The following is an 18520-nucleotide window of genomic DNA, read 5'->3' on the forward strand; positions in this document are numbered from 1 at the left end:
AAACTCCTACACACCTTCTCCTTCATGGTCCTCCAACCGCCTCCTCTGCTCCACACACACACGCACGCATGCACACCTCCTGCTCTCACACACACACACACACACACACACACACACACACACACACACACAAAGGCCTCAGCTCTAAAGTGTTGTGAACCCCTTCCCTCCCATGACCTCCCGCCCCCCACTCCAAACCCCCCCCCCCCACAAAAGTCAACAGAACAATAAAATAAAAGCAAACTCAGCCACAAATAGATATATTTATATATAATATATATTTACTCTTTAAAAATAGAACTTCAGTCTAGATACTAACAACTGTACAAACTACAAAAATAAAAATTTAATATAAATAATTTATATGGCATGACATTAACATTTTTTTCTGAAATAAACTACAAATCAATGCAGGACTCCCTCGCCCACCCCCTTCCCACATGCGCGCACACACGCACCCACACATTCACTCACTCACACACACAGATACTGACAACACCTCCTGGCTGTCTATGGTGTGATCAAACTGTGAAAGGTGTTTTTGTTCAGCTGCAGTAGCTACTTGACTGTTTTTTCATATTTACAAAATAAAAAAACAAAACAAAAAACCCAAAGCTGCCACTTGGAAAATGACACACACACACATAGACACACACACAAATAGATCTGCAAGTTTCTCCCTGCAATTATTTAACCTGGCAGTGATTAGACCAATACTGAACAAGAATAATAACAACTGAAACTCTGTAAAGCAAATGAAATGAAAGAAATGTAACATGACACATACATGAGGTTTGCATTAACAGACAGAGTGAGTCATTAGAAAAAAAAAAGTGAGTCAGAGCGTGTCGAAGCGCTAACTAGACTGAAACCGGTTTACATCGTGTAATAATTGCACAGGGTCGCGATAAAAAGAGACCCTAATAACCCTAAAGCAGCCAGCAAAGAAAAAAAAGAGAAAATAATAAACTAAAAAAACTCCCTTTGCATTTGTGAATTTTAAGATTCCCTTTCAAAAGTAATACGAGAAGGTGAACGACACTTTTGTTAAAGTGACAAAAGTAAACATCACCCACTGTAGAGCTTACAAAAACTGCAGGAAAAAAAAAGACATCAAAGCTCCTTCAAGTAATTTAAAACTGCAGAGGCCGTTGGGGCACAGGAAATATGAATTAAGCGTGTCATGATGGCTGATTGATCAGATTCGACCATTTTCAAATAGATGGTGACAAGCGTCAGCCAATCACTGCCAATCGTGGTACACATTCTGTGTCTTGACAAGAGAAAGCGATAAAAACATATTTATACAATTACAACATAATACTGAGCTCTGAATGCTGTGATAACAGGGGAAGGGTGATGTAGTGAAGGCACGGCGGTTACTACTGTTAAGAAAACACCATCTGCTGTGTAAGTTTTTACAGTGCACACTACGGCAGAGAGTCTGTCAGACGCAGAATATCTCACAGCGCAACACTGTGATAGATGCTAATAGGAGAAGGGGGAGGGAGGGGTACTGCATTTTTCTTTTAAGGCAAATTGCTTAAAATTATTTTGAAGTGTAGCAGCAAAAAAAGGAACATAATACAAATAGAAATAAAACACTGACCATGTATGTTCAATAGCCTATAATCTTAATAACATCTCAGCTTTGTGAAATCATATAGCACATTTCTTATTCTATACAGTGCAGGGGGGCAACCAAAAAAAAAAAAAAACACAAAAAAGAAAAAAAAAAATCAACCACCCCACTTGAAGATAATCTTTTACATCTGAACTTTTACACAAGAGAATACCCAAGTTATACAGTACTCTTTTAAATAGCTTCCCTCTTGTTTAGTATTAAAATATATACTCATAAATTTATATAATTCTTAAAAGAAATATTTTTTTCGTCTTAACACGTCCTTGAAGTAAAACCTCTCTTTTATTCTTTAGAGTCTATGTACAGCTGTCAATGCGTGACGTGACGCCATGTGGACGCTCTGGGGAGTAACCCAGAGACTCGAAGAGAGAGGGCGAGGCGTGTGAGAGGGTCTAGCAGTCTTTGGGTGCCTGGATCCTCAGCTCACCTGTAGCAGACAGAAGACATAGAGTAATCAGACTTTAGGCAAGGGGGACATTAAGTCACGGTCACATGTTACTGTCAGTGACAAAGAAGCCTGAAAACTTTGCTCACCTTGTGTCTTGTCAAGCTGATACTCTGTCTGGCCCTGTGTTGCTTCCAAGTCCTGGAGCTCTAGAGAGTCTCTTTTACATGAAGAAAAGTTTGTTTTGTCACCACATGTCCTCTTAGCAGCCTCAAAACAGTCCGACTCGCTGTCCGTGTCAAAACCTTCATGCATGTAGCCTTGGTATGCTGCTCCCGGCAAGGTCGGGTGGACAGCCACTGTCACAGAGGCCGTGGCTGTAACCATAGTAACAGGTCCCCCGGCGGAGCCTTGTTGTGTTGGCAGGGTAGAGTTGCTATGGCTATAGCTCAGCCCTTTAGTCCTGTTTGGCTGAGGCCCTCTAACGTTCTGGAACCTGGGGCCGCTTTGAAAAGTCCTCCCAGGAAAGTGGGCTCTGTCGCCGGGTAAGTGTTGGCCAGGCTGAGCCTGGAGTCTCTGGAAGCCCCTCTGCTGCTCCCGCTTGTTTTCATCCCAGCATGTAACCTGGGATCCAAGAGGAGACTGTGCAATGTGGGAAGATTCACTTAATGGTTCAATCCTCCCACCAGGAGCTGTTGCATTTTCTCTAAGTGGCTTCACCACCTAAAACAAACAAATGTTTACAGTTAACTTTCATAAGATCTGATGAAAAATAGGGCAGCTTATTTTATCTGCATGGTCATGCAGCGTACCGTAAGTTTAGGGAAGCTCGGGTCTTTGCTCGCTTCCAGCAGTATATGAGATGTTGCTGGTGGAACGCTGGTGTGCGATGCTAAGTATGCACTCCGTTCACAGTACTTATAATCCTCCTCCCCAATCCCTGATGTAGTAGTCAACTCAGAGTAATACTCAGAGTCTGATGACTCAGAAAATGCCTGTTGACGAGAGCGTGGGTTGGGGTGGCCTGTGTAGTACCCATGGTGGGTCATTGGTGGAGGCAGCGGAGGCTCTGGAGAAGGTGACGGCAGGCAGCTGGCATTGTCAACCGGGGTGACCTCAGCCGGAGGACCCATCATGGAGAGGAGGACTGGGAGGAGAACCAAGCCATTAAGCATCCCCAAAACAGTCAGGATGGCTAGCACAGCGAAGAAATACCTGAAGGATGGAGAGACATGAGATGTTAGTTTGGGCGTGAACCAAAAACAGACACGACAAAGAATCGGTGTCAGAATAAAAGCAGCCAGTAACACACAGTAATGACTGATCGCTGTTAATGCATTTAACCATCCTGAAATCAGACAAATGCCAAAGGACAGAGAAGGTCTGTCATCCCTCTTTAGCCTATTGGCAATTTTTTCAATCAACTGGTACGTGCAGTGACAGAGCTGCAATCCATTTAATCCTATTTTCTTTTGCATGCTAAGTTTTATAGGGATTTGGCTAAAATACAGATGCGTTAAAACTGTCAGCCAAGCTCGTGACACTATCACACAAAGTACAAGACATTTAACATTTGACAAATGTTTTTGTTTTTTTTAATTTTTTTGCTTTATCCATTTTTCTATTTAACGTTTTTGTTATGCAACACATTTTTTTTTTCTTTAAATGGACAAAAACACACACTTGTGTGTGTGCAGCACACTCCAAACACACACATAGTTGGCACATGAGGAAGGGAAGTAGCTCTGGGGAAGAAGTCAGGGAAAGCCCAGTGTTTGTGTATCAAAGGCGAGGGGGTTGGGTGGTGGGGTGGGGGCAAATCTGATTCCCTGCTTAGTCCAACTAAAACATGCTTTGATGCCTCCACTGCTGCTGCTACAAGATATTCTCTCGCTCGTTTTCTTTTTTTCTTTCTGCTCACACTGTGCGTGTGTGTGTGTATGTGTGTGTGTTTCCATCTCTGTACAGCTCTGAGGAGGCCAGGGGTGGAGGCAGGCCACAAGAAAGAGCTCCCCAAGAAAATTAGAGAGGACTCCACTTAAACACTAACAGAAAGCAGGGAGACAGTGAGATGCTAACCACCAGCCAGACTTAAAGAGGTAAAACAAGAAAAAAAAAAGAGGGAGGGAGGGAAAAAAATGACAGTTGGTATGAGGGAAAAAAGCCAACAAGGACAAGGATAATAGCTGCAGAGTGTTATGGAAACATTCCCTCTCAATGGACTACTACAGTGATTATTACTACTACCTCACTTGACAAAGGTCACTCTTTTGTCTGATATGTTTTCTCTTTTCCTCTCTAGCAGCTGTCCTTATTTTCCTCTGTTATCAGAAGGATATTCATAAGCTGCTTTGCCAAAAACCTGCGGGGACGCACATATTTAACGAGCATGCTTAATTGAATTAACGCACATTCACCTGCAGATGGCGAAATGATAAATAGTTTATCAATATTATTATTATTATTGTAGAATGGCGTTCACATTTGAGCTCACTTGCTTATTTTAACCCAAAATGACAATTCTTTACGTGGCGGAAAAAGAGACAGAAAGAAAGAGAGTGAGACGTTGGTGGGACCTCCAACAGCGTCGCACTGTTAGGAATTCTGTTGTTTATATAAACTGTAATCTTTTCCATTCGTTGTCAGGCCTGCAGAGTCGTATGTGTGTGTGTGTGTGTGTGTAAGAATGAGACAGTAAGCGCTTACACGCATGTACGTATGTGCGTTTCTCCACGTGTGTACATCCGTGTGTGTGCGTGCGCACTGCCTTGTGGCCTGCCTGCATGTGTGCACATTCTACGTAAGTATGTGTGTGAGAGAAGTCTCTGAGCAGAGCTGAATTAGGCGTGCTGTTTATTCAGTGCATTACAAGGCCAGGAGATGTTTACAGCAGTATATTTATGCTACTCCCCAGCTAGCCAGCCTTGGCTTCCCCCAATCAGCTACAGCTACAGCTAAACAAGACCTCCAACAGAGACTAGTCCCCTCTGTCTCTCCTTCACGCTCTGTTTTTTTGAAAATTGTCTCTCAAAAATGTGAGCAGAGAAAAAGTACTGGAAATTTGCTCTGTGGCACCCTTAATGCCAATCCAACTTCCCAGGTATTCTCAAATTCCCGCTACTTAAATATATGTACACTTCTTTATGAGTGTAATCCAACACTTTTGGAAGATCTACTCATCAGGCTGTGACCTAGCCACCCACAAAGACCTTATGTCCTTGTACGGAAGCCACCCTCAGAAAACGTCTCCTGCTCCCTCTGCTTCTGTCTCTGTTTCTGCAGAAAACTGTGCTTTTTATGTCATGGAGGCCTGCTGCAGTCTGTGAGCTCAAGGCTGTGGTTTAGGGTTTGGGCCGAGACCACATTCGGCTGAAAAACATGGAGGTATTCGCCTTTTTTCCACTCTGACCATGAAACAGTGGTAGAAAACACACGCACGCACGAGAGCAGATGCACACACAATTTACACTCACCAGTATAGACTCTTACACACAAACACACACACAGAGGGTCTGTTGGTGGGCCGCAGAGCATCTGACCAGTTCAAATTTAGCTCCACTTTTTTTTTTTCATTACGGCATCCAACGTGGAAGGCGGGAATGCCAAACAGATGATAGGAATTTTTACAGATTCCCCTGTGTGTGTGTGAAAGAGACAGCGTGAAAGAGTGAGAGGGAGACACCACCCAGTGGGCAGCAGAACACTTCCATGTTTACAAGCAGCTGCTACACACACCCTTGATGTTTTCCCCATTTGTTTCACTCCAAGCTCGAGGAGTCAGATGTGCGTGCGCTCCCAGAGTGACAGAACCAGGTGCTTATTTGTCACTGTTTGTGTGTCTCTGTGTGTGTCTAAAAGAACAACAAAAAAAGGACTTCCACCTGCATATAGACCTCCAAAGTGAGGTTTCCTACTGCACCCAAAGTGAGACGAAACAACCGGCTCCACAAAATGCTGATTCTTCTAAAGGTAGCATATGACCTTTTCGAACGAACACACTCACACTCACTTACCTCATGATGAAGTCAAATTCGGACCCGGCCAGCATGAGAACACCCAGCAGCGTGGAGATCGCGCCGTCAACCACCGGCGCAAACATGTGCTCCAGCGCCACCGCCGAGCGCTTGTTTCTGTTGCCAATCGCTGTCAGGAAGCCCTGCGGAAGAGAGAGGGGGGAAGGTGGGGAAGAGAAGTGAGTTGGAAATCTTGCCGATCACACAAAACTTGTGCTTGCGGTGAGGCTTTGGCAAGCTCCCTAGTTCCTGCGTTTGGTTTTGTTGAGGATTACAACACTATGCTACAAGACAGTAGAGTGTGCATGGAAGCAGGTTGCCAGCATGAGTGAGCAAGCAAACACCTCAATAATTTTAAAATAGCCAACTTTTCACCAGTTATAAATAAAATATTTTGTAATGCATTTTCTTCTATTAGGTATGAGTATAGATTAGGTGGTTAGGTGCTGCTCATTCCTTACCAGAGCGATGTGAACAGTAAACTCCACTCCGATGCCCACGGAAGCGATCAGGATGACCACAGGAATGGCACTCAGCTTGATGCCAATTAGACCCATGATGCCAAACAACTCCACAGTCATCATGGCCAAGATAAACACCTGAAAAGCACACATGAAATTTAGCGTTACCACTTTTCCAGTGCAGGAAATGTTAAGCCAGCCAACACAGTAGGATGAAAAAAGAAGATATGGCTAAACGAGACTGTAAAATTAAAGCATTTCAACTACGATAATGCTTTTCTTTCTAGATGGAGCTGAGTCCTGCTGCCACAATCTTTGACCCTGTGCTCAAGATCTTAATGACATGAGATCAAATTTCCCACCCTCGGGTTAATCCCATCCCCCTCGCCCACTCCCATATTCCTTCTTTCTCTTTCTCTTCTTCCTTCCCATAGATGCTTAACACCAGAGATTGACAGCGCCAAAGGCAAAGTGTTTGCACCACATTCACATTTACTTGTTCATAACAAATTTTCTTGTTTCACTTTTTCCACAAGATTTTTAGCCTGTGTCGCTCATTTTATTGTTTTCTGACATTTAATACAACGGCTAAGAAATGCAGTGCCACAGCTTTCGAATGCCTTCATGTGGGGTGTTACTGTAAAACCGCAATACAAACAGCAACAACAATCCTTAGAAAACAAGGAGGAGAAAGCAGTTCCTGGCCAACGGCGGCTTTTGATCCCAGCAGGGGCTTTTAGCTGGGGCATAGTTAAATTGGAAATGATAAAAGCTGTTTTACTGCTCGACCACATACAGGCTGGGTGAAGCCTTCACAGGCTGGTTGATGCTTGGAGACCATGCATGCACGTAGCTGTGCCTCTCTGTCTGTGTTGTGTTGCTGTCTCAATCAGCGCTGCTGTGGGCCGCTGCTTAAATTAAACGCATTCCTGCTGAAACCGGCTCTGTAGTTGAGCTACAGACCCCCAATGGGGCTATGCGGATGTGTGTTTCTGTGTGAGTTTGGGGTCTTTGAGGACCACCGGTCCCACCAGCTTGTGTGTGAAATGTTATCCATCTGTTGACCACTCAGATTGTCGCTTTTTCCGCTCTCCCACACGCACATACACGTACAGACACATATCCCTGATGGATGGGTTGTGCAGGCCAAGGTCGCAACTGGGCAGATCTGTCCTGTCCCCAAATCTCTCCCTCTCCCTTTGACAAAAGGAGTGAGAGAGTTGGAGGTAGAGGCTTCAGGAGGGTAAAGCCTTTCTTGCTCCTTTGCATTTCCTTTTTTTTTAGGCTAGCCGAGCCCACATTAGAATGACAAAGGGCCTTGTGTGTGTGTGTGCATGCTGGCCCTCAACAGAGAAAAAAGGGGCCCCCTAGACAGTGTTATTGAGCTATGCTGAGAAGGGTGAAAATAAAGAGAGCGAGAGGGAGGAAGGGGTTAAGGATGCTAAGTTAGGATGAGGTGGAGAATTTAAAAAAAACCCCAGAAATGATGTGGAAAAAGGCGTGATATGATGGAATAAAAAAGTGGAGTGCAGGATGAAGAGCTATCCACTTACAATGATGCCTGCAGTCCAGGGGTTGAGCAGGAGGATCGCACAGACCAGGAAGGTGCAGGCCAACACCACACTGATCGACAGCAGGAACCAGTGTCGGAGGCCAATGTACTGCTCCCAGAACAGGAAGGGGTATCCGTTGGGGTAATTGAACACACCCTTGCGGCTAAACTCGTCGCAAATGGTGCGCACACTCTCGATGGCTTCCACAAAGTCGCTGGCCTGACGAAGGCCGTTCAGGTAGAAGGGGAACTGAGCAAACTCCAGGGGCTCTGCAGCCGGGACTGCAAGAGGAGATGAAGAGAAGGTAAAGGGATTTTGTATTCACACCTTTAAATGCATCCACTCTGACCAAAATCAGATAACTTACTGCGCAGATTTTCCCCTGTAGTGTCATACTTGTCATGAATCCATTCTCTGGGGTGAGGGTAGAAGTTGGCCTGAGATGCAGCGTAGCCCAGGGGATCATTACTGACCCAGACTGTCAGGTAAATGTAAAAAACCTCCGGGGGGATCAAACCCTCGACATCCACCAGCCGACGAGAGGTCAGCTAGAGAAAAAATTTGCATTTGTTGATTATATTTTCATCTATAATGTCAAACAAACATATTATGAGACAAAGCCATCTTTTTTATTTAACTCACCTGGCTGTAGTTAAAAGGCTCTTTCTTGGAGCCAGTCTGGATCAGGAGCTTGTATGCCAGAGCCCCGTCTTCTGTGCCGTTACGATAGCTGTCAGCGGTAATTCTGCCTGCCTGCCAGTCAGCATCAAAAGCCGCCTGAAGACCTGTGTGTGAGGTAGAACACACAAAGAAGAGAGAGGATTATTGAGGCTGTCATTTATAAATGCTTTGATTTCTGTTATCATAACAGTTCTTCTGCATGTCTGCCTGTGTGGGCAGTGATGCTGAAAATGTGGAATATCAAGTTTCCTTTTCTGGATCAGATTGACCTGATAGCTATTACTTTTTCTTCACTGGATCTGTGACACATTCTAGCCTAAGGACGCGCACACACACACACACACACACACACACATGCCAAGATAGCCTATGACCTCAAACCATGAGCGAGTACGTCACCTCTGAGCCCAGGTGGATGCAGTCTAACAATGTGACTGAACTTCCACTCACCCTTTGCACATTCTAACCCCCACACCCATTAACCCACTCACTGTTGTCTTTAGCAAAAAGCATGTCTGAAAAAACCTAATGCATTAAATACCAGACTCTGACATCATTATCAGAAAGAGACAGAAAGAAGAAGTTATTACCTAACTCCCTCTAAAAAAACCCCAAAATAACATTACTCTGAATTCTTACCTCTGAGCCAATCCTGGAAGTAGTGCAGCCACATGCGGGGCAGTTTGTTGTCGCTGTCTCTGACCACATATCGAACTGAGTTGAAGGCGTTGTGCAGCTGAATCAACAGCCTTTGAGATCGAGCATAATCGAATCCGTCCATAGTAACCAGGTACATGTTATAGAAGGAGAAATACTTGAACTGGGCGTCGATGAAGTCGTATTCCTTGGTGTCACGTGGCACGATATCGGTCAGGTAAAGGCCGTCGTGCACCATGGTGGTACCGTACAGGCTGAGGCCCAGGAGGCACAGGAAGAGAACAACCACGGCGGCTTTGCTCTTAGGCTTAAGGAGCAGAGGGGCATATTTCTCCCTGGCAAAATTGGACAAGTTCCAGTGCAGGAAAGGGAGCGGTACACACTTTTTCCCTGATCTGGAGTCCTCCACCTGGGCTAAGAGGTCTCGTGTGGAGCTGGAGGTAGGGGTGAAGAGCTGAGAGCCATAGGGGTCTGGCACAGAGGTGGTGGTGGGGGAAGGTGATGCGGCTAAAAGGAGGAAATACAAGCAGGAAATGAGCATTCCAGTATCATAAATTATCACATTGTCAGAATCATCATAGAGTACAGTTTACCTTGAGGCTGGGAGGGAGGGCAGAGGATGATGGAAGGAGGGCTGGTGGAAATCTGTGAGGTAGGCGGCAGAATTGTTACAATATGCTGGCCTGCCGCGTCGCACTGCGTGAACGCCTGCACCGTCGTAGTGATTTGGGTGCTGGTGGTGATGGTCGAGCCAGCAGTGTACTGGTGCGTGTGCGCCGTCGCCGTTGTTGGCGTGTGAGGCTGTTCTCCGGCGTCTGATAACTCTTGAGGTGAGAGGTGGATGACGCGATCGGAGCACGGGCTGTAGAGACAGCAGAGGATGTCCAAACGCTTGTCCTCGCGACGGTGGAGGTCCAAACTGAGGATGGCGGGGAAGATGAGCAGCACCATGGCAAAGTTAAACACAACCACAATGGCCGCCTAGGGAGAAGGAGAAAAAATACAGAGTGAAATAAGAGCAAGATAGAGCTAAGAAGAGACTGAACAGGATATAAAATTACAGACACACCAGCCCAGCTGGGAAGAGTCAAGACTTTTTTTTTTTTAATGTCTGACACCACAGCCCAGTAAGTAAAGAAAAGCTCTTCTCTAAATCACCAGCCACGAATACTAAGCGAGCCAGGAGGGGAAAGAAAAGAAAGAAGTCACAAAAAAATATAGAAAGATATATATAAATATAAAGTTTGAGCAAAACCATCACCCTTCACCAGTTCAGCTACTGCCTCCCCGCTCACCCATCCCCTGAAGCTGACATTCTAACTGGCTGTGGTTTCCAGAGTGTGTCCATCTTTGTGTGTGTATTTGTGTGCGAGCTTGTGTGTTTCAGACCACCCACAGTTAGTCACAGATCAGAGAAAACCGCCTTGACGGCCCAGTGATATACTGGTCCACTCCTCCCTCCCTCTCCCTGCCGTTTTCTGTCTCTGTCTGTTCATCACTGTCTTTGCTCTGATTATTTCCCATTATACATATTATACATATTATATGCGCATATATATATATATATATATATATATATATATATGTGCACTTACACACAAAGACATGCACACACACACACATACACACACAAAAAACATTGGCCCTCTAGGTGCAGTGGCAATAAAACTAGGAACAAAGGCTTCGCTTGCTTTGAATAAATGTCAACTCTTTTAAGTTATCTCTTTCATTTTAAAAGGAGCCCAAGGCCTCATGGTGTGCGATTGTGTACAGCTTGTTTATGCATGCGCGCATGTGTGTGAAAGTGTGTGTCTGTGTATGTCTGCAAAACATACCTGCAATGAGAAAGCTCGGAGCGCAGGGATGGGTACGAGAGCAGCCATGAAGAATGCAATCATGTTGTTGATGGAAGTCAGAGCCACACTGGTGCCGGTGCGACGCAGACAGTCTCCTGTCCGCTCCTTTACAGAAAAAAACAGAAGACACAAATCAGAAGAGAGGAAAAAAGAGGAGAGGACAAAGGAAGAGAGGAGAAGAGGCTTTGAAAGGTACCTTGAAGGGTATGTTGCTTTCAGTTTCTGTGAAAGAGTGAGCCAACAAAAACATATCATCCACACCGATCCCCAGTGCCAGGAAGGGAAGCACCTGGAATAGGAAAAACATCAGTCGAGAATAGAGTCTGAATGATCATTCAGCATGTGGAATCAAACTCTGTGATTTAAATCAAAGGAGGACCTCCTTAAATTTAAATGTGCTTATGAACTGAATGATGTACGCCGCTCCCTTTATGTTGTACCTGTGTCGTAGCGGCATTGAAGGAGAGGCCAAGCAGGGAGCAGAGACCCAGTCCAGCTGCCACTGACAGAGCCACCAACAGCACCCCAGCCAACCCCACGGCCCCCTGGGATTTAGCACAGTCCCATCTAAGCATGGTCACACAGGCATAGGCCAGCTGGAGAGGAGAAAATGTAATATTATTATTATTATTAAAGACAGTGAAATGATACAAGATACTTATTATCCATTAATAATGGGCAAAAGTCAGTGACTATAATCACCATGAGCAGGTATCCTCCAGCCACCCTGATGACGCTGACATCAGAGAAGGATTTCATGATATCATTGAGGGTTGTGGTGGAGAAAGCATGGATGGACTGACTGGAGTTTGCTGGAATACTCTGGTGAACCACCTGAAGGGGAAACATCAATCAAGTGTTAAAGCGTTCTGCTGAAGAATTAAAAAAAACATACTACCCAATTTATAACTAAGCAATGAGGAAGAGCAACTGAAGGAATATGCATCTTGTTACACACATGGTTCAAAATCCCGCTAAACTACTACAGCCCTATATCTTAGGACCCCCTAAAATTTCCGTTTGAAATGTGCATGGCTGTGAAAGCGAGTAAGACGGCCCGAGTGTGTTTTTACATGTGCTAGCGTGTGTGTGTGCGTGCATAAGTATGACAACTGAGGAGTAATGAGCACAGATGCCAGAGGTTGTGAGGTCAAAGGTGAAAAAGGATGGGATCGCATGGCTCAGAAGGAGTCTCCTGGTACATCATGCTCATGGTGGCCCATGAAGGAACCAAAGCGCCCGAAAGCCATTTACCTGTAAGCGTTCGACCATCATTTGCTATCTCGTACAGATCTGCTCTTGTACTTGTAATCCTGTAATATGTCGGGGTGGGGGAACCTCATGTCTCTGTCAGTTTACGTTTGAGTTTTGTTACCCCTCCTCCCCTCCCCAAATGCCCCTCCCTCCCGCTGTGCTTAGCCTCGCCGTGGTGGGTGTCAGCTATCACAGCAACAGCTTGTTCCTATAACTAGGGCCCTGACAGAGAGGGAGATGATTGGTCTACCACACACACAAACACACACTAACCCGGTGCTCTGGTCTGCCCTGCGATTCAGTTTACAAGGGAGCTGAAGACTGATGGAATTCAGACACTGCAGATTAAAGTCTCAGTGCGCTTGTGTGTGTGTTTATGTGTGTGTGTCAGTGAAGATGGCAGCACGAGGACAAGGAAATGAGCTCTAATTTTTCTCCCCCTCCTCCTACATGATCTCAGTGACAACAAAATATCTTTATTTCTGCCCTGCTGTCCTTGAAGCACGGTGCGTTTAAAGGAGCGTGAAATCTGTGTGCGAGTTCGTACCTCGACAAACTTTCTCTGCCAGGATTCAAGGATGGCGGTGGCTTTCTCCTCATTCCAGTTAATGTCGTGGATTTCATAGTCGTCCTTAAAGTGCTCGTATAGCTGCTTAGGACTCATCAGCAGGAACATGGTCTGGAGAGCCTCCGCACTGCAAACATGCAAACAAAGTTTAGGACACATCAGGAATGATGGGCGACTCTTAAAAAAAACATAATATAATCATTAAGTCTGAGTGTTTGGATGTCCCTCGTATCTGAAAGCAGGTGCCGTCTCTTCTAAGATTTGTCCGCCTGCCTGCTTGCCCATCTGCCAGTGTAAACAACTAAAAGCAGGTGTTATCTAGTCTGTCTGCTCGTCTCTAGGCTGCAATCCCAGATGTCCTCAGGTTTTCTTGGCACCGGCAAAGCAAGCAGCAGTGCCGCTCAAAATGTGAAAGAGATGATCATAAATCACATCCAAGAATAAGTGTGGCTCTTGCAGATGGGCCTGGAATCCTCTTTCATTCAAGGCTCTCTTGGGTCTGTGGAGGGGGGCTTGATCTGGGCTCTGACCCAGTGCTCTCACTCCATTTGTACTGGCCATGCTTTTATAGCCAGTTGAACTCTGAAGATTGTCTTATAAAGAGCCCTGGGTTAGATGAAAGTGAATTTGAGTGTTATTCGCCTCCTTGTTTTTCTTCTTCTTCTATGGTCCCGCACACAACAAATGTGTAGCAGGGTGGGGGGGCTTTATGTGACTGTCAATCATCTTTAATTGGCTGATCCCAGACCGGGGTCATTCAGGAAACTGATCCCTCTCGATATGAGGCATTCCCAGCATGCGTCTTCACTGCTGTTAGGGGGTTCCATAGATTCAGAGGGGAACTCGTAGCCTACTTGGCTGGTAGTGATCGCGTCGCATCCTTACTATTGAATCCTTTAATCACACAAGAGGAAGACAATGTATAAATATACCCACAAAAACACACACACACACCTCAGCAGAGCATCCTGGCTGTTCTTGACCCGCCCTCCCAAAATGAGCTCCTCTTGCCAGTGCATGAACTTCCGGCTAAAACCATGGCAACCACCCTGGAGACGCCCAGCAATGTCAGGACTCTGAATAAGAAAGCAGAAATATTAATATGCGCGGCTCTTTGGTTTACTTTCTGTGCACTGTAAATAATTACTAAAGTTGCACTCTTTCATGCGAGGTTACCTCTCCTAGCTCCTTGTTAGGTGCACTGAGGGGGCAGTCAGGGTCTGAGGGGTCTAGACATGGTCTGTTCATGTAGGCATGTCCCACCTGAGGAATCAAACAATGTTAGAGATGTCTCAGTACACAATAAGAGGTGTAAACATAGATGACACACAGCCTTGTTTAGTAAAGATATCCGTGTCATCTTTTCTATGCGTCACCTGGGCTTTGTCCAGCATCTCCTTGAACCCTTCCAGTGAGGTGAACTGGCTCAGCTCCTCCATCAGCTTGACTGGATCTAGATTCATCCACTGGATATCTTGCATACCCCTGCAGAGCAAAGATACACTTTACAATGGCGACAAACACACACACACACCGATTTTACATTATTTGTAGGAACTTAAGGAAGGAAGGCAACGTAAAATAGCTTTTATGAGCGTGTGCCCGCACGGCTACGTGGCTTTGAATTCTTTGCTAATGTTTACTCTGGGCAGGAAAACTTTTACTTCAGTTTCTCTCTCGCTCCTTTGTTGTGGTGGGCTACACAGGAGGCTAGCTGCAGATACAGGATAAAATAGCGTTTATTATCCTGTTTCACGCTGCCACAATGCCCAGGGAAAAGGCACAGTGGCTGCCTGCTCACTTTCATTCCTCAATGCCCTGCACTGAGTCATAACAATTACCTCTGCCTCCCAAACATCTTGATAAGGAGGGAGGGAAGGGAGAGGCCAGGAGGATGGAAGGCAGGGAAAACGGGCGAGGGATGAGACGGACAAATAACCTGTTTGTTAGCTTCACGTGTACTGCACTGGTTCGCTCTGCAATGTGGCCTATATCGGGAAATGTAATGCACTTGCTCAAGGAAAATAAGAATTTTGGAAAAACTGGAGGAATTATGTTTGTGGTTTGTGATTCAGCGAGACAAAGGGAAATAAAATTATCCCAAAGTATCTGAACTCCAAGCTGAATCTCCCCCCGATGGTTCATGAAGAGAGCTGCTCTCCTATTCCCACATACCAGGGTCCCCCTTTTGCTGCTGGTTGCAAAGACACTCCTTTATCAGCTAGTTTTTGCTTGACTGGACCGGGCCTGGGCCCTTTTGTTTTTTCATAGATTGCTGCTTTTTGTTCTCCCCGGTTCTCTCACTCTCTTTCTCTCCCACTCTTCACTCATTCGCTTTCCTGATCACCTCCTCCCATTTTCTTGCTCTCTATCATACTCTTATTTCTTCTGTTTTTGAGCAGTTTTTTTGTTTTTTTTTTAAAAAGGGTTGGAGCAGAAGCTGACTAAAGGGACAGTGCCGCCAGTGAATGCAACAAGCTCTCGTAAGCTCAACGGCAACAACAAAAAAATGAAGAAGTTAAATACATTTAATAAATAACAGCAGATGTTGAGCACTGTGTGAATGTTTGGAAGATGTGTGATTCATCAAAGGCCCCCTTCTCTTTCTCTGGTGCTATGCTTTTCACACAAGCCAACAGGGAGATGCTAAGGATGGGAAACTTGTGTTTGTTTCTGTATGTGCTGGCTTGTCATGCAACATACCGCTGTCAGCTAAGACACACACATAAACAAATAATTCCTCTGCAAAGAAACATCTGCTATGATCTAAACTATCTTTTCTAAACTAAGCACACAATTGAAATATCACTTCTGACGAGGAAAAAAAGAGATCCCTTTCAGTGACTCAATTTCTCAAGAGAACTTTATCCCCCGCAGAAAAAAAAATTAGAATCTCCAAATGCCCAAATACGCCCAGACTCCACAGTTAACTGTCTTGTAGGCTCTGTCCTTCTCGGGGGACTTGGGGCTTGAATACTGCCCATTTTATTTGTTGGACAACTTGGGAGCTGGGAGCCCGGGGCATTACCATGAGAATGCCGAGTGTTAGCCGTGAGCTGACAAAGCCAGCCCCCCTCCCTCCTCCGGGGCCCCTGCACTGATGGACACTCACTCGTAAACTGAAAGAATGCTTACCATTGTCTGACCCAAAGGGCTCCCCTGCCACCACCACCACCGCCGCCGCCGCCACCGCCGCCTCCCCGCCCTCCGTTCTACCAACCCACCACCCAGTTGCTGTTACAGCCATCTACTCTCTCTCCATCCCTGCCTCGCTTGCTTGCCTGCTGCATCTCTCCCTAACCTTCTCTCTTTGAATTTCTCTGTCAGTACACCCCCTTTCAGTCCCTCTCTGGGCCCTAAAAGAACTCTATTACTGACCAGCACTGTCAGTCACAGCACCCACTGACAGACTACTGAAAGCCCAACTGTATGTCTCCATCCATCATGTGCTAGAAGTGACGGACCCCTCCAAAAGCTCTACTCAGATCAGATGGAAGCAGTGCATAGAAACAGCCAAGCCGTCAATGAAGTGCTTAAAAGTGCACCAAAAAAAAAAAAAAAAAGTTATGGCAAATATTCCAAGACTTACGGTAAATAGGCAGAGCCTCCCTGTAGCTTGGCCCCTTCCCAAAAGCAGTCCAATGGGGTGATTATCATACAGGGGAACAGCTTGTCAATCATCTGGGATCAGGAAACAGAAAAGAAAGAAGTAAACATCACAAATCAGTGATAAATAAACGTAGACACAAAAAAAACCCCAAACAAAACAAAACAGCTATTTCTTCATCGACTTACCCTTTCGATCATGACGTTCTCTATAATGGGGACTCCAGATTTATAGCATATTTTATTAAGATCCCATGATCTAAAAGAAATAAAAGTTTTCGATTAAAAGTTTTATTTAAAAACACGTGCGTGCGCGCAGCAGATCTTCACAGAGCATGTCCACTTACTTTCCAAACAATGACACCTGTACTTTGCTGGCGGACAGCGCGGCTTCCATGTGAACCAGCAAAGCTTCCTGGGTGAGAATGTTTGTGCCCTCTTCTTTGGGGGTCTGGATAAGCATCTGTGAGGTAAATACAGACTCCTCTCCCTGTTTTTCCCTTGTGTAGCGAAGCTCTGTGCTCACACGACTGCCAGCTAAAAAAGTAGAAATGAAAAGTGATTAGATAGACAGATAGATAGATTTTCTTTAATGCACATGCAAAGACACTCACACATTTGTATCCTATTACAGAGTAGGTTCTGTGCGTACATATGCACATACACACACACACACACTTACACAAGAACACACACATATATTGACCAACGCCCTTGGCCTTCGCCAGTGTTGGTTTTGAAGGCACTTCACACAAGCCAGTGTCTGGCCAAGAGAAATGAGTAATACAGCTTCTCATTGGCTCCTTCTGCGAAACAGATGTGCCCTGTTAGTTAGTGAAACCAGCCTTCTGATGCCCCCAAAACGCTCTACTGCTCTGTTTAGGGCAGCAGATACAGACCAGGACAATCTGAACTCATAAAAAATAATTATGATGGGCACTTCATCTTTTATTCCTGATGTTTATGCACAGTTTTCAACCTTTAAAGGTTGTTTATTGGAAAATGTGTTCATCTCAGACTCTGTATTTCTCTGCAACGCTTCCTCAGCGGTGTTCTTGCGATATGGCATTGAAAGACATAAAAGTGCTTAGAAGAACAAATGGATAAAGAACGGTGAATATATTCGTGGAGGAAAGAAATATGGCTGTCAGAGATGGTGATGAAGAGAAAAGTTAGAAAGCGGATGAAAAAAATGTAGAGCGAGGGAGAGAGAGAGAGAGAGAGCGAGCTATGTTGTGCTGTGCAATAGACCCCAGCCCCCTAATTACAGGAGGTTGCCCTGAAAAGAGTTTGCCAGCCGGGGGGATCTGTGCCTGTGCCAAGTGGACATGAAACATGCCGCGCTGGATCACAGAGGGCCCGTCTGCCCCTCTTGCTGTCCCACTACACGACAACCCCAGAGAGACAGAAGGGAGGGGAGAAAAGAGGGAAGTGGTGGGAGTTTAGAAACTAGGGCTACCACCTTCTTGATTCTAATTTTTGTCAGTAGTTCACCCAGTTTTACTGCACTGCACTTTGCAGCTGCGAGCATCTATTTTTTTCATCCTTTTAACACTCTCTCATCTACCTCTCTCTCCATCTCTTTCTCTCTCTCACACACACACTCTCCCGCTCTCTCTTTTCCCTCACGCTTTCTGGAACTCCCCCTGGCTGCAACAAGCTCCCATAATTGATGGGGAGAAAAGAAAAAACAAACTATTCAGCCTATGCCGCAAAAGTGTGAGATCAGGTTAGAACTGCGGTCCTCTGTGACACAGTCCAATATTTCTAGGCTTCGCTTTCAAGGCTTTAATTACATTCGCAGGGCCTTGAGACTATCGGGTCACCTTGTTTATTTGCAG

The 18520-nt window shown here is 45.4% G+C and overlaps 1 protein-coding gene across 1 annotated transcript in view; it reads right to left on the minus strand.

The window, feature by feature from the left end:
• Nucleotides 1–218: 218 nt before the first annotated feature.
• ptch2 (patched 2) overlaps nt 219–18520 on the minus strand; it is a 28078-nt gene continuing 9776 nt past the window's right edge. Inside the window, exons 3-23 of the mRNA XM_031755939.2 lie at nt 17027–17216; nt 16869–16938; nt 16663–16754; nt 14450–14558; nt 14250–14336; nt 14028–14149; nt 13053–13200; nt 11954–12085; nt 11692–11847; nt 11448–11540; nt 11231–11356; nt 9989–10376; nt 9378–9902; nt 8700–8842; nt 8425–8605; nt 8058–8338; nt 6505–6642; nt 6044–6186; nt 2843–3245; nt 2180–2753; nt 219–2072 (exon numbers count right to left, since the gene is read on the minus strand). Coding sequence (XP_031611799.2) covers nt 2038–2072; nt 2180–2753; nt 2843–3245; nt 6044–6186; nt 6505–6642; nt 8058–8338; nt 8425–8605; nt 8700–8842; nt 9378–9902; nt 9989–10376; nt 11231–11356; nt 11448–11540; nt 11692–11847; nt 11954–12085; nt 13053–13200; nt 14028–14149; nt 14250–14336; nt 14450–14558; nt 16663–16754; nt 16869–16938; nt 17027–17216 — 4136 coding nt within the window. The 3' untranslated portion in view covers nt 219–2037. The remainder of the gene's footprint in view (nt 2073–2179; nt 2754–2842; nt 3246–6043; nt 6187–6504; nt 6643–8057; nt 8339–8424; nt 8606–8699; nt 8843–9377; nt 9903–9988; nt 10377–11230; nt 11357–11447; nt 11541–11691; nt 11848–11953; nt 12086–13052; nt 13201–14027; nt 14150–14249; nt 14337–14449; nt 14559–16662; nt 16755–16868; nt 16939–17026; nt 17217–18520) is intronic.

The sequence above is a fragment of the Oreochromis aureus genome, linkage group 18, assembly GCF_013358895.1.
Source record: "Oreochromis aureus strain Israel breed Guangdong linkage group 18, ZZ_aureus, whole genome shotgun sequence".
Lineage (NCBI taxonomy): Eukaryota > Metazoa > Chordata > Actinopteri > Cichliformes > Cichlidae > Oreochromis > Oreochromis aureus.